The 21,590-nt window shown below is 34.3% G+C and overlaps 1 protein-coding gene, 1 non-coding gene and 1 pseudogene across 11 annotated transcripts in view; 1 reads left to right on the top strand and 2 right to left on the bottom strand.

Moving 5' to 3' along the window:
* CHD9 (chromodomain helicase DNA binding protein 9) overlaps positions 1 to 21,590 on the bottom strand; it is a 113,266-nt gene that overhangs the window by 73,690 nt on the left and 17,986 nt on the right. For 6 of the 10 annotated variants that reach the window (XM_036011811.1, XM_036011813.1, XM_028501724.2 and 3 more), the window contains exon 3: positions 2,952 to 3,283. In XM_036011811.1, the coding sequence (XP_035867704.1) occupies positions 2,952 to 3,283 (332 nt within the window). Of the gene's footprint in view, positions 1 to 2,951; positions 3,284 to 4,082; positions 4,375 to 4,444; positions 4,528 to 21,590 lie in introns of those variants that run through there. The other 4 variants (XM_028501725.2, XM_028501726.2, XM_036011815.1 and 1 more) reach the window with 3 other exon arrangements.
* On the top strand, positions 17,379 to 18,034 carry LOC114488097 (annotated as a pseudogene).
* Positions 21,139 to 21,256, bottom strand: LOC114488462. Its single transcript, XR_003683779.1, has one exon. It is a non-coding gene; the product is annotated as a U5 spliceosomal RNA (small nuclear RNA).

Below are 21,590 nucleotides of genomic sequence, written 5' to 3'. Positions count from 1 at the left end.
AAGCAAGGGATCAATGTTTTTCTCTCACATGATGTTTCTCCCCTTCTCTTTCTCCCTCCCTTCCCCTCTCTCTAAAAATAAATCTTAAAAAAAGAAAAAAGTTAACTTACTATCCCTCTTAACAAGTAACAACTGTATTTGTTTGTCTGATTTTTAAAACTAATTTTATTTAGGAACAGAGCTTTAATGAAAAGAGAACCTAGGCAGAGAAGTGAGAGTTTAGGCTAGAAGAAGGGGTGTGGCTCCTGGCCCTGGGTTTTTCCTTAAACAGCTATATGCTATGTATTGTTTTCAGGAAATAACAATAGCTAACATTTATTAAATGCATTACAGGTACTGTTCTGTTTGCTTTAAATGTTACTAAATAATTTTATCCTCAAAAATAATACTACAAGGCAAGTTGTATCATTATCCCCATTTTCATTTACAAAAAACTAAAGGTTAAGGAGGTTAAGTATTTGTCCAGGATCACAATTCTTGTAGGCAACACAACTGGACAAATGTAACTGGCTCCAAAGTCAAAGCATTTAACCACATTACCATACTGCATGCCCGATCTAACTCGCAGAACTGCTGTAAGGATTACACGCGACTAGACCGAAGCACTCTGAAAAGGGCACTCTGCTCCCTGAACGGTTAAGACATTCATCTTTAAGTGACAGAGGCAGTAGTGGTTGTCTTCAGATTAGTCTTTCTAGAGTACATCAAATCAAATATATGGTTAATTAAATACCAACTCTGACTGTGTACCAACCATAATTTGTTGTTTAGAAATTTAGTTACTTTTAAAATTTATGTTTCACATTATTATTGATGGCTAAATTTCAGAATTTATTCCCTTCAATTTCACCTGATATCAATTATTTGAGATTAGCAACAGCCCAATTCATCCAAAATTTTACAAGAAAATGTTTACTACATCACAAAATGCTACTAATTAAAATGATGGAACTAAGCTATTTAAATGATGACTCTTCACACAAAAATTAAAAACTTGTCAAATTCGAAATTTAAATTGTGGCTTACTGGAAAGCACAGACATAAAATATTTCAACTAATACAGCAACTCTAGATTGTATATTAATTTCAATTCCAAGTATACTACATTTTCCTCCAAAATGATAACCTTTGCCTGATAAAGATGATGAATGAACTGTTTTATTCTAACAGCCTAATAACAACATATAGGCAAGTTCAATTGTACTTACCTGCCTACAATTTATAAAGTCCTCTCTCAGAAAGTCCTATGCCCTTGAACAATAGTTTTTAGCAACTGTTCAGTATCTTCCCATATATATTACATGTATTGTCAATAATATTAATATGTTATCTTTCCAGTACAATTTTCACCTCATTTTCTCAAGAATGCTGTTTCTGGAACAAATGCTAAATTGATCAATGCTGGGCAATATTAAAATAATTCACTGTTAACAATCTATTTCTAGCAAAACTACACACATCACAGAATGAATCAGATATGACTGTAATAATTTACTCTTCCTTCCCATATCAATTTACATCTTTCAAAAATCCATGTTTCTCTACTATAATTTCAATTATTTCTACTTTCCCTTATGTACATTAATTATTTTCTTGAACCCAATTCACTTCTGCTTTCTTTTGTCTCTAGCTATCCTCCCAACCCTCAGATTTAAACTTGAAAAAGTTTACTACAAATTTCCTCTTGTTTTATATGTTGCTTTTAAATACCCTTTTAAAAGTACACTACTTTGTCTATATCTCTGACTTTAATTATGTTACCTTTCAATATAGTAAAAGGTTAAATACGGGGTTTCATAAATTAAAATTAGATATAATATTGGAAAATAAGATATTTTCATAACAAAACCTTTAAATATAAAAGAAGTAAAAAGTTATCTTTCAAATTTCATTTTAGCTGCCTACAAATAAAATATAAAATCAATAATATTAATTATTGCTCTATTATTACAAGAAAGACCATGTTATTTAATGGTTTGGACTGAAAGGTATCAGGACCTAACAATATAATTCAGTTTAGTGGTTGTATTTAAAATGCTGAGAATTAATTTATTTTATAAAACTGTTTTAGTTCTTAATATCTACATAATGTATTAATAACTGCTTAAGCAAATGAAGATTTTCATTATGGGGAACTCTTCCTTTATTGGGTCCTTTCTTGTATGGAAAAAAAGAGAAGTAAATACTTTCCCTAATATTTCATACAAAGCTTGCAAAATGACCAAATTTTCTTATAAAAACAATTCTAAACTATACTGGCCTTAGGTTATTTTTATCCTTGCATGCAAAACAAACTTCATACAGAACAAATAACATAACATTTTATTTTTTTAAATGTAGTAGATGATTTGTCAAATAAAAACACCTAGGGTTAATGTATCCTCCTAGGGCAATTCTTTGTCCTTATAATTCTCTTGGACCATCAATCCTCACCTGGCCTCTTTATCACATGAATTAAATCAGAAAGACTCTTAAGAGCAAAGGGCTGCTTATAAGTCTCAGTTTTCTTGCCATTCCATTTAGTCCAAGGTTATGAGAAAATATTATAACTCATGTTTCCAAAGTATAAGGTGCCCAGTGGAGTACAACTAAGCATTTAAAAAATCTTATAAAAAAAATGTAATGCACATTCTGTAAAGTACACTTAAAACTGGAACAGCAATATGTGTGGTTTGGTTTTGTTAGTTTCTTTTTCTGTTTTACTTATTTATTTATATGTGTGTGTATGTGTACACACACACACTTTCCTTTTAAATTCCTTTTTACTAATATTAGTGTAAAAAAAAAGCTATGTTCACAGGATGGTAAAATTTAGTAGATCCTGGAATATTACCTAATTCATTCAAAAAAGAAACAGAGTGTACATAGTGTCTAACAACTGAAAACTCCAAAGTGGGAAAAAACACATCACATACAAATCAAAGGAATTAAACTTGATTCCAACAACTTACCCAATTTTTGTCTTCTCTTTTAACTTAGAAGAAGTTCTTGTTTTTTTGCTCTCTTTGTCCTTTGGCTTAGCTTTCATCCTTCGACCTCTCTTCTCCTCTCTTCCTTCAACTGAAGCACTAGGAAAGTTCTCAGGGCTCATGACTCGTGGAATATTGCGCTCCCCACGCTCCTTTGCTTTGGCTATGGCCTCTGATATTATACGGTTGGCTTTTTCTTGCTTGCTTTCTGATTCCACCTTCTTTCTCTGCTTCTTCTCAGACATGATCCTCACCTGGGTATTCTGCAACTTAGTATATGTCCCAGAACCATCATTCTTCTTGGAAGATGGAGGCTAGAGAAACCAAGATATTATTTATACAACATACCAGATTACATAAAAAACAATTAACATAAACATCTGAAATTTTTAAATTAGGCTTAAAGAAGCAAAATATATGACCAATACATGAGTGTGACAAATTTAAAATCAAAACATTTTTGCTAGTCTAGAAATTAGCGTAGGTATAAAATAAAAAGCTCAAATACTGCCTTTAAAAATGAAGTTTAAAGAAGGATTATATAGATTCACTGATATTTTCATAGCACTCTTGATTAGTTAGTTGATTCAAATTTTGCCCTGTAAATACAACTGATTCAGATTTTATCCTGTAAGTATTTGGAATTAAAAAAAGGTCTTTTCTTTCTTCTTCACTCCAGAACTCTGAAAATTATCAATACATTTAAAATAGCAATTTTAATATAGAATGACTACTCCTTATAGTTTATGATTTTTAGAATAATAAAGCCCCTGCTTTACAAGAAACTAGAACTAGAACCTGAACTCACCAAAATCATTTTAATGTGCAATCTATGCAGCAACATAGCTAGTTAGTAAACAGACATTCCCATAGTTAAAATTAGAGAAAGTTTTAGTTTTTCTGTGAAAGAGTTAAATGTATTTCTTTCTATATCATAATTATTTTGCTCAAGCAATTCTGAAAAAAAAAAACAAGTTTTATAGTTTTCCGTTAAAATTATTAATATTTTAGCAGTATCACAGGAAGCAGATCAACAGCATTTTTAAAAGAATACCCTTTTCAAACACGCATTCATCCACATATACTTAGATCACAGTTTTGTTATGTTCTTACCCGTAAACATGCCTCTGAATATAGCAAAGGAAAAAACCACCAGGAATTTCCAAACACATTTTCATGCTGATTCCAGTGTGCTCCACTGGATATCTTTTCTATACCTGCCTCATCAAAGGTTTCAGAGCAGTGCTGCAGCACTGGGAAAGGAAGGAGGGTTTAGAATCGCTCACTAAAATGCCACCTTAAGGCCTACAGGCTATAACAAATAACCAAGACTCGAGAAAACAGCAACAAGCTCAAGATGGCGATGCAGTACGACTCCCGCAGCAGCAGCCAGTAATAAGGAAGGTTATTCAATCCCATTAGCCTTTTAGCCCAAAGAACCCCTCCTCCTCCCACTCATTCAGGCTTTCACTTACCCTTCCTCTTGGCCTCTTCACTGAAGACATTTTTGGCGTCAGACAAAGGCTTGCCCTCTGCTTTTTCACCACCCCAGGCAGTGCTCAAGAAAAAAGCATTGAAAGAAGATTCCTAAATGGCCTATTTAGCAAGCTGCAACCAAGAGATGCACAACCCTCCACAAACACACATTGTGATTGATCAACACATTTCTGCCTTGGCAAGTTTATCTCCACTGTTCATCCTATTTAGATATGAAAAAGGCTGTAAACTCCTCGTAAAGAGCTGAGTTCCCTCAACAGCTATAAGCAGATAGCCAGATTCCAACAAAGCAGAGAAAGAAATGAATGCACAAAGCATCAAAATGCATCAGCATGAATATTAGAGATGTCGTTAAAAATACTGACTCCTTCTGCGGAAGTAGGCCAGCAGATGGTGCTACCAGTTATTATTCCATTAGACTCTGCAATTTAACCCCCAATGGACTGTTCTTCCCTCCATGTAGCACATTAACCCTCACTCTGCCATTTCCTGCAGCCAAGTGTTTAAAAATATACATTAAAAACCTAACTTTTAAAAATCACCTGAAAACTAAAATGCTGGGAAAATGGCTTTATGTAGCTATTAGTATTAAAAAACCAAATCCAACTCAATTTTTACTGGAGAACAACACTTTCCCCCATGATACTCTAAAATATTCAAAATATAAAAATAGCTGAAGGTGAGTGAAGGGTTAAAGAGCAGGTCATGCAAATGAACACAAAACAAGTGACTTCTCTTTAAGAAATTAGATAAGGTCTCTTATGATTCTTCTAAGAATAAGCTAACAGTGTTAATTTTAAAAGAAATTAAACTCTTTTCATTTAAATTCTGAAAACAGGTTTTAAATGAATACATGAGAGCTGCTATAAGGAATTACTAACTACACTTAAAATTTTCCTTAAACCTGAATACATTAATTTTCCTAAAATAAAAATCCCATAAAATCTTTCTGACCTTTACTCCTCAATTCTTATTTTAATGGAACAGCTGATTTTTTCAGATAAAATTTTAGCTTTAGTTCCTTGCTAAAAGTAAATAAGTAGCAAGTCCACAACTTTTTCTTTCATAAAAATGAGACTTTAGGGAGCAGTGCCCTTAAATTGCCAAAACGTAATTTTCACTGCTTCATAATAAGTTTACCTCTTTCATTAATACTATTTTTTCATTTGGTCATGGCAAGTCATCTGATACCTCTTATCAAAGAATCCTTAAAATATTTCTTTCTTTTTAGGCATCAAAGATCCCAAAACGAAGTAACATGCCCTGGCTGGTGTGGCTCAGCGGGCTGGAGCTTTGTCCTGTACACCTAAGTCGCCTAAGGGCACAAGCCTAGGTTGTGGGTTTGATCCCCGTGTGCGGCTTGTGCAGGAGGCCACCAATAAATGTTTCTGTCTCACATCAATGTTTCTCTCTCTCTTCCTCTTTCTATTAAAAAAAAAAATCAATGAACATGTCCTCATATGAGAGAAGAAAAAAAAAGGGCAGAGAGTCTTATTATGGAAAGCATGCTCTTAAACATTATATCATATTTGGTTCAAATACCATAATTTACAAGGAGTAATTTGAACACAAAAGAAAGTAACTTTCTCAAATTGCAGAGATACTATCAATAAAGCTCGGATGAAATTTAAGATTTTTCCCTTTCCAAGATGTAGAAATCAACTAGATATGGAGGGGTATGGCTGAAGAACAGGAAGAGTCAATATTTGGTTTCTGGAATAAGTATCGGCACAGAAGGGAAAAGAAATAGGAAATCTAGTTGACATAGGGTGTGTATGGGTGCATGACAAGTTTAATTCTTTTTACATTGAGTTTGAAATGGAGAGCTTTAGTAACTGGAAATTTGGGACTGGAACCTGGGTAGGCCAGAAATTTAAGATGTGGATTTCTGAGCTGTTCTCATTCAAAACCCTTAACTCACCGACACTATCCACAGAATATAGGACGATTTCTAAAATACCTCACTTCTGTAAGGCTTTCCAATAGATTCTATCAGCTGACTCAAAACCCTAATTATCTGACATTAAATCTTAACAGTAGACAATAATCTATGATCAAATATTTCTTCCATTAGAACACAGTATTTTAACACTATGTTCCCACAGAACATCAACAATGAGGAGTTAAGTAACTATAGACATTTTACATGAAGATCATTTCCCAATTCACACATACATACAAAAAGGTTTTTTCAATGTTACATTTCTTTCTCCTTTTTCCTTCTATATAAGCAATCATCAAATTCTGTCAAAGCTACTTAGTTGTGTTTAGTTTTGTTTTCCTCCTTTCAGTCACAACAGTCCTGCTGAATTTCCCACTTGTTATGATTACACTGCAGTTATGTAGGGAAATATTCTCCCTATCCATAGAAAATATATATTAATATCTTTGGGGACGATGGACTGTAAGCCTTGCACTCTCCTCTCCAATTTTTTTGCAAAGTGAGAGAATTTCTTTATTTCACTTTTGATTTTTCTGTAAGTTTGTCAGGCTCAAAATGCCAGTTTTTTTAAAAATGAAAAATAAAGGCAAGGCCTTAGTCCCAAAAAACCTATATGCCAAATAATATGCTAAATAAGAAAAAAATACAAAAGAAGGCAAAAGCACATATATTAATATCATGTCCAAAATTTCTAAGGAAAAGAAATTATAGCAAAATGTAAAGATGGTATCGTGATGTATTAATTATTTTGATAGCAACCATGAGGGATATATGGAAGACCTGGACATATTACAATATTGAGGAAACTCAAGGATTTATGGTATATAAGTGTTTTTAAACCACAGGTCATGACCTAATAGCAAGACGTGATATATATTTAGTGGATCCAGACTAGCATTAAAAAGTGAAACAGGACTTGGCTGGTGAGGCTCAGTGGATTGAGTGCCAGACTGCAAACCAATGAGTTGCCAGTTCAATTCCCAGTCAGGGCACAGGCCTGGTTTGCAGGCTGGGGGGTCCCCAGTGCAGGACACATGAGAGGCCACCAGACATTGATGTTTCTCTTCCTTTCTTTCTCTCCCTTCCCATCCAAAAATAAATAAAAAATCTTTTTAAAAAACAAACAAAAAAATTAAAATAAAAGTGAAACAGAACAGAATGAAAAGGAATGGCATCTAGTCCTTATAAATGTTAACTTTTACAAAATTAGAAAGTTTTCATACCACCTGCTTTCCTCTTTCTCTTCATGAGAGAAGGGAGCAAAGAAATTCTGGCAAGAAATTAAGTGTTAAAATCTGAGTGGGGATTCAATTCTCTTCCCTCTTGGTGAAATAATTTTCCCATATACTACCCCCACCCATGCACATTAAGGAATCATCTATTTTAAATACTTTTATACAAATACTTAAAATTATTGAATCACCCATATGTGGACTTAAGTGGAAATTATAAACTTCCAAAACAAAGGATAGAATGATCACAACCACTATAGAGCATAGGTTCCTCCATTGGGGAAAAAATATACAATATTAAGGAATAAAAGGTCTCAAATGATCCAACAGATATAATTCCTTAGTAAGAATAAAACATGGAACAAGGAATTTTCAGCAACATAGTTTAAACTGCATTGTAGCCAAAAATCTTCCAACCTTTCTCAGGAGACGGGACTCTTGGGCTTCAGGCCTAGGACCAAGTAGATGGAGGCTGCATTGGAAGAGAGTATAAAACAGAAGAGAAACAGCGTGCCTTGAGCTTGCGATGTGAAGTGGCAGGAAGAACCACTAGTGAAACCCCCAAACACCAAGTTGAAGGAGCTTCCAGACGAAGAGGAGGGCAATGATGGAAAACAAAAGACACTACGAGAATGTATGAGACGAGTGTCAAGAAAGAGTGTTAAAGGGAAAGGGTTCAACTCTCTGCAGTCAAAAGCAAAGCACCTCATCCTAATGTGGTATTAGAAAACTAACTCATAAGGCATTGTAGTTCCCTTAGATTGTTGATAGTAAGCCAGTGTGCTAGTTTTTAATCTCCTCAGGAAGAATAATTACATACTTAAAAACTCTTATCAAACCAACCTTGCAAAAATAATAAATTTGTAGTTAATTTCAGGATTGTCTGAAACATTAGTGTGGTGATTTCTTTTGGTTTTTATTTATTGCACGTAATTTTTTTCTCCACAAGTTACCAATAAAGACTTGCTTTTAAAGAGAAATAAGGGGCAAAAATTGATCCAAGAGCATATTATAATCTGTCAGTCTTCTGAGGTTCACCCTTAGATTTGCTTTCACAGTTTTTGATAAAAGTGAAACAATCGTTTTACTTCACTTTCTTCACATCTGTAAACTGCCACTGTAAAAGGCTTACTTTCACCTTGTGATGCATGCAGGACTCAGCTTTCTACTTGGAGACAACCAGGACCTTCATTTTTTTAGTGTCATAAATCTTGAATTTTACATTAAAAAGGTAATACTATGAAAAGTATTGCCTTTATCTTAATCACCCACAGAGCAGTGCAGGAAAATAGTAGATATTCATAAAGGTTCTATATTTTTTAAAATAAAAATTTATTATATAACTTATAGGAAACACAAAGAAAAGAACTTGTTAGAAGATACCATGGGAATATAATCCACAACATCCAGAATGTGAGCAACTCTACAAATGACTTAGTTTCTTTAGCAAAAAATTTATAAGAAACAAAACAAGGAAGGGGAACTACAGATTAAAAGAGACTTAAGACTAAGTGTCTTAAGAGACTTAAAGAGGAGGAAAAAAAAGGAACACTTAAAATACTTATCAATCCATTGTAATATCTGGCCATTCTTTTGATATTGACCTGAAAATATTAACTGTAAAAATACATTTATTAAGCTACTAAGGAAATTTTAACTTTGACTGGATATCTGATTATAAAGGAATTACTGTAATTTCTAGGTGACAAACTAATTTTGCAATTGCTTAAATACAACATCATTGTGTATCAGATACGTAAACTGAAATATTTACAGAGGAAGTGATGATTAGCATGACAAGAAAACTAGATGCATGTTGGAAGAATGACAAACAATAAAGACTGAAAGGCAATGGGTTATCAAGTGTCATAAATCATGCTAAGATATCTGGACTTTACACTGAAGGAATTAGGGAATCAATAAATGATTCTGTATAGAGAAGTAACAGGATCAGATTTTTAGATTTAAGGTTGCCAAGTGACTTCAATAAACATATCTGAATTCATAATGGCTATTTATAAAAAGGCCATATGTGATATAAAAATATGAAATATTAAACTATTTTATATTGGTTTGCGTGGCTTTTTCAATGCTGTATTGTTCAAAAGCTCATCTTTTGAGTCCAAATAAAAGTGTATTTTTACAACCACAAAACCTCACCCAAGTTCACTACTGACTGACAACACTAAATATACTGAATTCAGCAGTTCCTAAATTACCCATGGCACTGAAAGCTATTCACAACATAATCATGTGATTAAGGAAATGGGCTTTGGAGTCAGCCAGCCCTGGGTTCTAATCCCAGTTTCAGCATTTGCTTGGGTTCCACCTTTGCTGGACACAGGGTGATGCACGTCCCAGGTGGGACAGAGTGAGCCCGAGAGGGATTTGATAGCATTGGTCTAAATGGTGTGCAATCCGAAACGTAGGGACTACCGGATTTTGCCATGTATAATGCGCACCCATGTTTTTGGCCCAAACTTTCGGGGGGAAAAAAGGCTTTCATTTTAATTTGTTAATGCAATTATTTATTTATTTATATTTAGAAACAAAACAAATTATCATATTCCAGGGTATTCTGCATACAGATAGGATTATTGCTTTCTAGAGTTACAGTTCTAACTCATAAGAATAAATAAATGAAAATATTTATATAGGTACAGAATTAGTACCACTCATGTATAATGCACACCCTCAATCTTCCCTCAAAAATTTGGGCAAAAATGTGTGTGTTATACATGGCAAAATACAGTACTTATTTCTGGAGTTTTCTATTTAATATTTTTGGACCAAGGTTGACTGCAGGTAACTGAAACTTGTAGAAAGTGAAACTATGGATAAAGAGGAGCTACTATATGAATTAGATTTTAGATGATATGTAGAAATATTATCTTGGGTGAATAGTGGTTAAAAGAATCTCCTCAGTCTTACAAGATCTATGATGAAGCATTTAGAGGTAAGTTCTCATGATAACTGCAATTTACCTTCAAATCATACAGCCAAAAACAACAAAACCTATGTATTCATCTATACATAAAAATAAAGCAAATATGGCAAAAGGTTAACAACTATTGAAGTAAAAGGACACTTATTTACTATTATTTTATTTCATTTTGTAGATACTGAATATTTTTCATTAAAAACACAGAATAAAATAGCTTGTCCTGATCAACTGCCATAGTAACTAACAACTCATTGACTGCAACACACAATACCCATTAGCAGGTCCTTTTCACTTTCAAGTCTGGAATCCCAAGAACTCAGCTTTGTTTTCAAGACTATTTTAAACTACACAGTCACCCACAAACTCCTAAAGTATTTCATAGATCAACAGTATTTGAACTGGTAGAAACAGAATCTAATTGATTAGATAATGATAATGACTTCAACAGACAGAAAAATCATTCTTCTCATCACTGACAGGCTACCTACACCCCTCGCTAAATTACCAGTTCTTACCAACTAACTTCACACATCTGTGCCACTGCTTAAGAAGAAAGCAGCTTCCTTTAGATCAGGTAAGAGGGGTCCCTTCTTTGGGCTGCACAATTTAGAGGGTCTAGTTTCTTTGCCACACCATTCCCTGGTGATAAAAGGGTATACTATCCCTCCCTTCTCTTAGCAGACGCTCCAGGTACACAAGAGCTCTCTACCTAAAACTGTCTCACCTTCACTTGCAGAAGCTGCCAGGGTCTATTCCCTAGGTTTTTCTCTCAAGGAAGTCCATGTCCGGCAAGGAACACATATTGCCTGTATATGCACGCTTAGGCCAGAGAGATGGGGAAGAAAAGGTGATGCTTGGGTATGTAGGCTGAGAAGTTCAGATGCATTCATGAGACCCCTGGAGGTGCAGGGTAGAACCGGGGATGAAAGAGAGTGTAGAATGGCCCACTTCTGCCATGCTCTGGATGTGGAATTCCAGAAAGTCTAAGAATTCTAAATTCAAGCCAGTATTTCTCTTTGCCAAGGAAGAAGAATAGAACATATTTAAGTTTACTGACTTCATATATTATACATTTAAATACTTTGACACAGAGTATAAGAGCTTCCATGTGTACTCTTTTCCTGGGACTCACAAATGTTTGGGCAAGCTTGCTTAAAAATGAGTTAAGAACAGTTATGTAAGAAAAGAATTAAGCCCTGGTTGGTGTAGCTTAGTGGATTGAGTGCCAGCCTGCAAACCAAAGGGTCACAGGTTCAATTCCCAGTCAGGGCACATGCCTAGGTTGCAGTCCAGGTCCCCAGTATGGGGCACGCGAGAGGCAAACACAGACTGATGTTTCTCTCCCTCTCTTTCTCCCTTCTTTCCCCTCTCTCTAAAAATAAATATTTTTAAAAGATTTTTAAAAAAGAATTTAAAAAATGAAATAAGATTAGGTAATCTCTTTTAGAGTATGTCACTAAAAAGCTATGTAGACTTTATATCCAGGCCTCTACAACTGTTAACTTTTTAAAACTTGATTAATGGTTAAAGCTCCTTCTAGTTCTAAAACTTGAAAAACAAAACCATAGAGTAAAAACTTATTATTAAACAACGAACTGACTACAATTTACAAAGCCCTCTTAAATTCATTGCTCATTATCATATTTATTAATCAGCATGTCAGCAATATAGACATATAATACAGAAGGGAAAACTGCCTAAGACGAAGGGAACTTGCCTAAGACTACTATGACAGTAGATGACAGGTTTAGGACTTGAACCCAGTTCTCCTGACTCCAAATCCAGTGCTCTCCCCACTTTAATCAAAGAGACTCACATCTGAAAGCTGACTTCCAAAAGAGTTATTTTGTCCAAAACTGGAACTGAGAAACAAATGACTAATGCCAAACACAAAGATGAAAACTACCTAATTCCTCTCCTTCATAAACAGCTCATTTGTCTGATGACAGAAACTCATGAATTCAGCTTTTGAGTCATTATGTCTCAATTCAGTAAGTGATACAACCACATGAGTAACATTAAGAAAGTGCTGAAGGCACATGATATAGTGCAGCAAAGTCCATAGCATTTTTACAAAATGAAACATAATTAGCACTTTTGAAATCAGATTATCTGATTTTTTAAATGTACTGATTCCTGTAATATTCCAATATCTGAGATGACTTATAGATTTAATTTGAAATTATATAAAATTATTTTATAATCAATATTATTTAAATAGTTATTAAAACAAGAAAAAATATTGGATTATGTAACAAAATCATGACTTTTTAAAAAATCTTTTCTCAATGCCTTTTCTCAAATCTGTGTTCAAGTCTTAGGTCTGTGACTTATAAGCTACTGTACCTTGAGTCCAGTTTTTTCATTTATAAATTAAGATGCTACCAGTAACATCATAAGATTATTATGAGGATAAAATGTGATAACATATAAAAAGTAGCCAGCACAATGCCTGGACTAGGGTTGGGGCTTACTAAATAACTGTAGAATAAGTGAAAATGTTGTTGTTTTTTAAAAAAATTATTGAGTTTATTTAAATAATTTAAGTATACTCATATATTATTTAAAAATCTGAAATCATAAGTTTCAAATAGCCCAATTTGAATCATTTTACACTAGACCACTAGATAATTCTTAGCAGAAGCAGAGAGAAGAGAGTGAGCAGAAATTATTTTTCTGCTAAAAGACACTCAAACATGTTTTTTATAATGTGAGGTCAAAAAATCATAAAATAGGTCTTTGTTAATTAATTCTTTAGTTAAATATCTTCTAATTGGCCTCATGGCTTGTAGTAGGCAGAATAACAGCCCCAGACATATCCATTTCCTAATCCCCCAAATCCGTGCGTGTTAAATTACACGGCAAAGGGAATTCAGACTGCAGATAGAATTAAGGTTGTTAATCAGCTGGCCTTAAAATAGGAGGAGATCACCCTAGATTGTCCTTGGGCGCAATGTAATCTCAAGGGTCCTTGTAAGTGGGAGGGAAAAGGCAGAGCCCAGTCACGCAGTGAGAGAAGGACTCCATACGAACCGTCACTGGAGGTGAAGCTAAAAGAGGGAGGCAGGGCCGAGTCACACAGCAAGAGACAGACGTCAGCTACTGCTGGAGGTGGAGCCAGAAGGGGCCACAAGCCACACTATGTGGGCAGCCTCCATGAACTGGCAAAAGCAAGGAATTCTCCCCTGGACCTTCTCAAAAGGAACACAGCCCTGCCAACACCCTGATGTTGGCCCAGTGAAATCCATTTCAGATCTCTGACTTCCAGGACTGTAAGATAATAAAACCGTGTTATTTGAAGACACAGAATTTGTGATAAATTGTTACAACAGCAATAAGTAACTGATACATGGCTATAGGTCACTTCCATTTTCAATATTTCCATACTTGAAGGCAGCAATTTTCAACCCTTTTCATCTCGTGGCACACATAAACTAATTACAAAAGTTCTGGGGCACACACAAAAAAATATATTTTTTCCCAATGTGACTAAATGTGGCTTAATGTGGTTCCCAATGTGGTTTAATTTTGACTCCAGACAGGCATTGGTGTGTTGGCTATTGTCTTTTTAATCTGACAATCTAAGGGAAAAGAGGTCAGTGCCCCTGACTGAACAGTCAGGTGCTGCACGTTGTAAACATTCTTACAGCACACCGGCTTGAAAATAGCTGCTCTCAGGCAAGGTAGTGAGGGCAATGAGGGCTCCAGAGTCCCACTGCTTATTCCTGAATCCTTGCTCTGACATTTACTAGTTGTATAACCCTGAGCAAGCTATTGAACCATCTTATTCTTCAAGTCCTTATGGTAAAAAGTATAGATAGTAAGATCTACCTCAAAGTTGTTCTGAAGATTAAATGAGGAAATATATGTAAAGCCATAAACAAGAGTATAACTGCTGAATATTTATGGGCTATTTGTACTTTTATTGTTATTCATAACTGTACAAATCTTCAAAGGAAAGTTTGTGCATTTACCTTGATTTTCTAAGAATATGTCTAATGATGGGTACATAATTTATTTGCAAAGAATGTTTACCACAGTACCTCAAAATAATAAACCGGTTAAATAAATTATGGTATTCTGCATTAAAAATTACTATGCAGTCATTAACACAGGGTTATAACTCTTCAAATAAGGCCAAGATAGATTAATAGGAACTAGATTTACCCTTATCCTTGAAACAACTGAAAAATCAGGCAAAACACAAAACAATAGTTTTTAGACATTGGACTTCGGGCAACCCATGACAGTGATCCTGAAAGGAAGGAAACAAATGAGCATGCTGACACGAGGAGTGTTTCTAAGCTGCAGAACAGGGAGAGCAGAAACCCAGGTGGAAATCTCACAGCACCCGAGTCGAAGAGACAGAGCTGGAAATCCAGGGAAGCCAAGGACGCTACTTTGCAGGGAACAGTTAGAGAGGAGGGAGCTTCACAGGAAAGACCTTCAGAGATCTTCAGAAGGTCCCCTCTGCACACTTTAGATAAGTAACTGATCAACACTACCACTTTGTAAAGAAATTACCCAAGGCCCAGAAAAAGACACCTGAAAGCGGCCAAGATCTCACTAGGGCCAGGAATAGTTTGTTCCTTTCCATCTTCTTGTATTTCACAAGGCACTGGACAGAACTCACATGGCTATTGTGTCAGTACTGAGGGAAAATTAGCCCTAGACTATACACTGCTCTAGTCCAGCCTAACTAAGCTTAAAAACAGATCTATAAAGATAAACCAATTTCCAAGTAACTGAACTGTGTTCCAAAACAAAACCCAAGAATATTTATAAGAATATAAAACTTTTCATCACTCAACAAGGTAAAATTCACAATGTCTGCCATCCATTCAAAAATTTTCTAGCATGCAAAAAAAAAAAAAAAAATCAGAAAAATATTGACCAACACTGAGGGGGGAAAATCAATCAATAAAATCCATCTCAGAAATGACCCAGACAACAGATTTAGTTTGTAATAAATTTAAGTAGATTAGAAGCTCAGAAGAAAAGACCCTCTTTCTTGGCTCTGCCATTTACAAAAGCAATTGAACCTTAGTTGTATATTATATGTACAAATATAATATGCGTATATGAAGAATCAAATAGTTACAGACTACCAAAACATTATGAAACGAAGAACTAATCCAGAAACTGAGAACACCTTCTTTAAATAGGTGGGTCAAGGAAATTAAGTTTTTGTTTGTCAATCACTCATTCAAAATTACTAAGCTGGAGGGCTAAGTGAAAGTGCTGGAAACCTCTGTCAATTGAAATTGTACTGGAAATGCAAAGAGAACAGCACTGAAATTCTAATATAGACCAATGGGGAAGTAGGACAATTTTCAATCTGAGTTCTTCAAAGGCTAAGGATCTCATTTTACTCATTTTGCAACCTCAGTGCCCAGCATAATCTTACACCTGATTGACATTTAGTATACTGAACAAGTAAAAGCAATAAAATGCAACATTTCCAAAACACAGATGTTATATAAAATTCAATCATTCACATATACACAGTCTAAACTTAAATTTGACAAACATAATTATTTATTTTTGAACCCTAAAGGTACAGTTAAAACCTTAAGACATTGAAAGCTACACATGCAAAAAAAAAAAAAGAACTTTTGAAAAAGTATTTCTCAATTTGAAGGCAACCAGTTATAACTGTATTTTACAACAGAGCACATTAAATGTGTCTGACTATAGTGTGGTATTACTCTCACTTCTGATCACCCTTAAACACTACTGCAGAGTTTAAACTACAAAAGGAATCTGCTAACAACTTATGTGACAGCAAGTAGGTCATGACCTCTCTAACACTGTTTCTGCTTTTTATATATGAGGATAGAGTAAAATTTTGTCCAGTTCTAAAACTGTGATTTCATTACATGGTCAAAGTAAATTTGTACTGTTTTCAGATATACAAACATATACCTATTCATGTAGGAAAAACCTCACTTAAAAGGGTGTTCTTGCATAATTTGTAGGTGTTACTTGCATAATGTGCAAGGTATTATTTGCATAGTTGACTACAGCAAATTACCAGATTTTATTAAACTGAAAACTGCAGTCCAAGCCTCCTATGTGCTTACTATATTTTTCCACATATTACCCATACCTTATTGTATTAAAATAATTTCAGTCCAATTTCCCAAAGAAACCGGATCACCCATACAAGTATTCCAAAGCAACTTTATATTCATGTTACCATTATAGGAATAAAGTTTGATGGCTGAGTAGCCCCAATGCATTATTTTCAATTTCAGAAATTATAATGATAAGTAAGTGACTGAGGGTTCCTAAGGAGCCTGGGAGTACACTTCATCAATCAAAGATAACAGAATTTTGTTAGACCTACTTGGAAGTCCGGCTTGAATGTCATGCTCTTCACATACCGTACTAACCCACAAATTTCTCATCAATTGATGCCCCTTACCCACCCCTGGCACTCACTTCCTGTCCACTTCTCACTTTTAAGTATGCATGTTACAGGTCAATAGCCTTAAAGCTACTGTTAACAACCAGCGTTTCTGTTACTTGGATTGCTGGCAGGCAGTGTAGAGCTCAACTCTTCTGCAATATAGTAGTACACAATTTCATGAAGATCATTAGAACCAGTCATGTTCCATACACTTCCCAGTTCGGATAGAATATTTTAATCTAGAAGATTTGACAAAAATGCCAAAACCAAAAACTAGTCCTCTTTAACTGAAAAAGAAAAAGCAACTAAAAAGTTAATTCCTGTACAGAATTTCTATTTTGTGTTTTGGCTTAGACAACTAAGAATTCCGAAACTTCTTAAAAATAATTATGTCTACCCCCGAATTCTATTTCCAGGGTGTTTTATTTTGAATTCTTCAAATCTATTTCCTGTTTTGATTGCTATTTCAGCTATCCCACATAATATTTTTCACAGCTATAGAATTTGTACATTAAATTTAATTTATAAACATTGAGATTACAGTGCTCCATGATATTTCACAAGCAAAATAAAAATGAAAAATTTTGGGCTGAGGGTCACACTGAGCTGCAAGCAGCTTCCAGGGCATCTGTAGTAGTCAGCAACATGGCAGAAGACATCAAGACCAAAATCAAGAGCTACCAGACCGCCCCTTTTGACAGCTGCTTCCCCAACCAGAACCAGACCAGGAACGGCTGGCAGAACAACTGGGACTCCCACCTCTGTGAAAGGCAGTGACTGCTGAAGAGGTTGATGTTTCCACGTGCAAACGGTACCAGTGTGTGTACAAGTCCCTTTGCCCCATATCCTGGGTGTCGGCCTGGGATGACCGCTGGGCAGAAGGCATGTTTCCTGGGAAGATCTGAACTGGCTGCTCCCCACCTGTTCTCTGTCTGCCATCCTTCTCCTAGGGAGGTGAAGGAAGACTTGGGTACATCGTGCCCTAGGATCCTGAATCATGGCTAAACTAACAATAAATACTTGTTGGAAAAGTGAAAAAAAAAATTCTGCAATATGAAATAGTGGAGAGTATTTTAATAAGCGACCAATGAAAAGTTTATACTATTAGTCTCTCAAAATTCCTTTGCTTTAAAAATAATCTAATATTTTCTCTGTTCTATGTTTGTTAACTACTTACATTATAAACACTTGTATCATCTCACTGTTTTTTTCTTTTTTAAGTGCTAAAATTCTAGAGTCAATTATGTAAGAAATGTTCTCAGCAATAGTCACTATTATTATGATTGATGACAGATTTCAAGGTACTCTAAGATACTGAAATTATTATATCCACAACTACCCCACCTCCACTGGGGAATAAGAAATAGCAAGGTTTAGAAATATTCTTTACATAATCAAAATTCTAACTGAAATTTTCTCAAAGTCTAAATAGTGTGCCCTCATGAATTTTCAAACAATAGACTAAAGAATACAGGGTGTGGCTAAAGTAGGTTTACAGTTGTGAGTGCCCCAAACAGCTTTTTGTATTATTTTTATTAATTACTGTATTATTTTCTATAAAAACAACTGTAAACCCACTTTAGCCCCACCCTGTATATTGTTTTGGCTATACCAAATATATCATTTTTTAAATGCTGATAAACCAAAAATGCTGCCGGTTTATTATTTTTAATCTCTTAACTTCTATACATTATTTAATGATATTAATTTAATCTGAAATGAAATTGCTGCAATTAAGAGTTTTTTTAACCTAAAAAAGGTGTTCCCCCCTCCACCCAGCATAGAACATAGGGAAACACCATAATTATACAATAACTCACTGACATAACATTTGGGCTACATAGTATCCATTACCATCCAAAACATGCCAAAACTGACATCAGCAAAAAACTTATATGCTCTGCCAAAATGTGTCATACATTATACACATTAAATCATTTGAATTATACATATTTAGGATATATAACCAATAATTCAGTGCATGTAAAGCCTATATGCAATCCACAATCATCATAATTGTAATTAATAATCCCCTACCTTCTCTACCAATTCATTTCTCCTCTTCAATGCTATAATCAGCAACTCCCAAATACCACTCTTAATACAAATAATAGAAAACTTGAGAACAGACTTTCAGTAAGTCAGAAAAGTATTCCAAACCGATTGCCCTTTATCAGAATTTTGAATATGTAATAAACTCTGAAACAAAAAGGTGAGATTTAATTAAAGCCTCATGAATCTATCAGTACAGAATAAGATGACTTGTGAAAGGTTGCTTATGATGGGTCTGAAGAGAATTTTTCTCAGTTACTACTATCTGTGCTAGTATTAAGGACTACCTTAGTTATTTATAATTATCCTCCATTCATTCCAAATTGATTAGAGGGAGTCTTCTTTTTAAAGCCAGAATATGTTTTAAAAAACATGAATAAAAACAATTTAAATGATGACAAGGTCTTAGAAAAATAAAATTGACAGAGAAGTTAGTATTGGGGTGATGATCACACCATACAGTGTATAGATGATGTGTTATAGAACTGTGCACCTGAAACCTGTATAGTTTTGTCAATCAGTTATCACCCAATAAATTCAATAAAAATTAAAATTAAAAAAGAAGTTAATAAATTTCAAATTTATTAACTTCAATTATATGCTATACAAATTGATAAGTCAAATTAGTCAGAAATCTACATAAATAGTGTGAACAGATGACGCTAGCCTCAGATCAGTAGAGTTTTTTCCCAGTGTCCAACTAAGATGCTTGATTCTCTTCCAGCAGAGGGAGCAAAATCATAATATTCTACTCAGGCCACAAAAGGGGAGAGAAAGGGTTTACAAGTACCTTTTAAGTATCTTAAAATCTATCTAAACCTTTTTTAAAATGTAAAGAAAAATACCATTTGAAATATGGTATTTCAATATTTCAACCCAAAGGAAAGGATAAAGATTTTATCTTTTTCAAATACTTCAAGGCTTTGAAATGAGAAAATGGTCCCTAAATAACTGTGGCATATTTCATTGTTCACCAATTCTCATAGGTAACCAAGGTATTGAAGTACCTTAAATCCTTAATTTAAAAAGATCTCAGGAAAATGATAAAATATTATATTAAATACAGTTTTATAGTATATAAATAACATATTCTCATGAGAAAAACAATAGAACACAAAGGAAAGGAAAGTGTAATTTCACTATGCTAAAACAATCTACTTCCTTTTGATATTTTTTTGCATGCATACTTTCATGGGCATAAAAAAATACAATGAAAAACATTTATTGTTTACTATATACTAGACACAGTTCTAAGCAATGTTACATGTTATAACTTACCAAAGCCCCATTAGATCCTATTATTATTCCACATTTAAAGACGAAGCAAGTGACACAGAAATTATATAAATGGCTAAAAGTGACACAGTTACAGTGTCCCAGGTTCGATTCCCAGCCAGGGTACATTCCTGGGTTGCAGGCCATAACCCCCAGCAACCTCACATTGATGTTTCTCTCTGTCTCTCTCTTCTCTCTCGCTCTCTCTCTCCCTCCCCCCCTTCCCTCTCTAAAAATAAATAAAATCTTTAAAAAAATTAAAAAAAAAAAAAGTGACACAGTTACTAAGTAATAAGGAGCCAAGATTCTAACCCAAGTAGTATGGTATCAGAGCCTTCACTCTTAACCACTTCACTGTGATTTTAATTTTGAATTGTTTTCTTTTCTTATTACTAACATTCTCAGTGTTAGTCTTCAACTTTTTTAAAGCCTAATTAAAATCTAATATGGATATAATAATAGATTATGCTGTTATCAGTTGTCCCTTTAAGACAAGTACCTTTGTGTATATTACTTTTGCTGTGTTTGGATTATTGTAATAAAGTATTTTGTACTCAAATACACTGCCAAATTGCTTTCTGTCTAAGTTCCAATTTCACCATAAATTTGCCAACATTCAGCATTTACATTTAAAATATTTTTTCTATAAGGTGAAAATAAAACCATGCTGCAATTATTAAAGGTGCGTATTATTCTGTATGTTGTATACTAATTCAATTTCTTTTGTGAATTTCAGCTTATATGCTCTATCTAGTTATCAACTGAGATCTTCTAAGTTTGCATGAGCTTTTTATAGGAATATTAACCCTATGTCCATCATGTATGCAATAAAATGTTCTCAATCTATTGTTTTCTTCTTTCTTTTTGTTTCTCTCCATGGAAATCTTTAGTAAAAGGCAAAAGATTTATATAATCTGAAGAGAAACCAGAGTATATTGTTTTCATTTTAATTATGATTAAGTTTTCATTTGTTTTATAATCTTTTTGTTAAAGACAATCATAAATTCAAGTTTCAAAAGGTCTTAAAAACTTATAATTTCCTGCCCTGGCTGGCGTAGCTCAGTGGACTGAGGATGGGCTGCGAACCAGGCACCACAGGTTCGATTCCCAGTCAGGACACATGTCTGGGTTGCAGGCCACTGCCCCTAGCAACCGCACATTGATGTTTCTCTCTCTCTCTCTCTCTTTCTCCCTCCCTTCCCTCTCTAAAAATTAATTTTAAAAAATCTTAAAAAAAACTTGTAATTTTTAAAACACAGAGTCCATT

Source organism: Phyllostomus discolor, chromosome 12 (assembly GCF_004126475.2).
Source record: "Phyllostomus discolor isolate MPI-MPIP mPhyDis1 chromosome 12, mPhyDis1.pri.v3, whole genome shotgun sequence".
Lineage (NCBI taxonomy): Eukaryota > Metazoa > Chordata > Mammalia > Chiroptera > Phyllostomidae > Phyllostomus > Phyllostomus discolor.
Note: the sequence above shows the minus strand (reverse complement) of the source record. Positions and strands in the feature narration are given on the sequence as shown.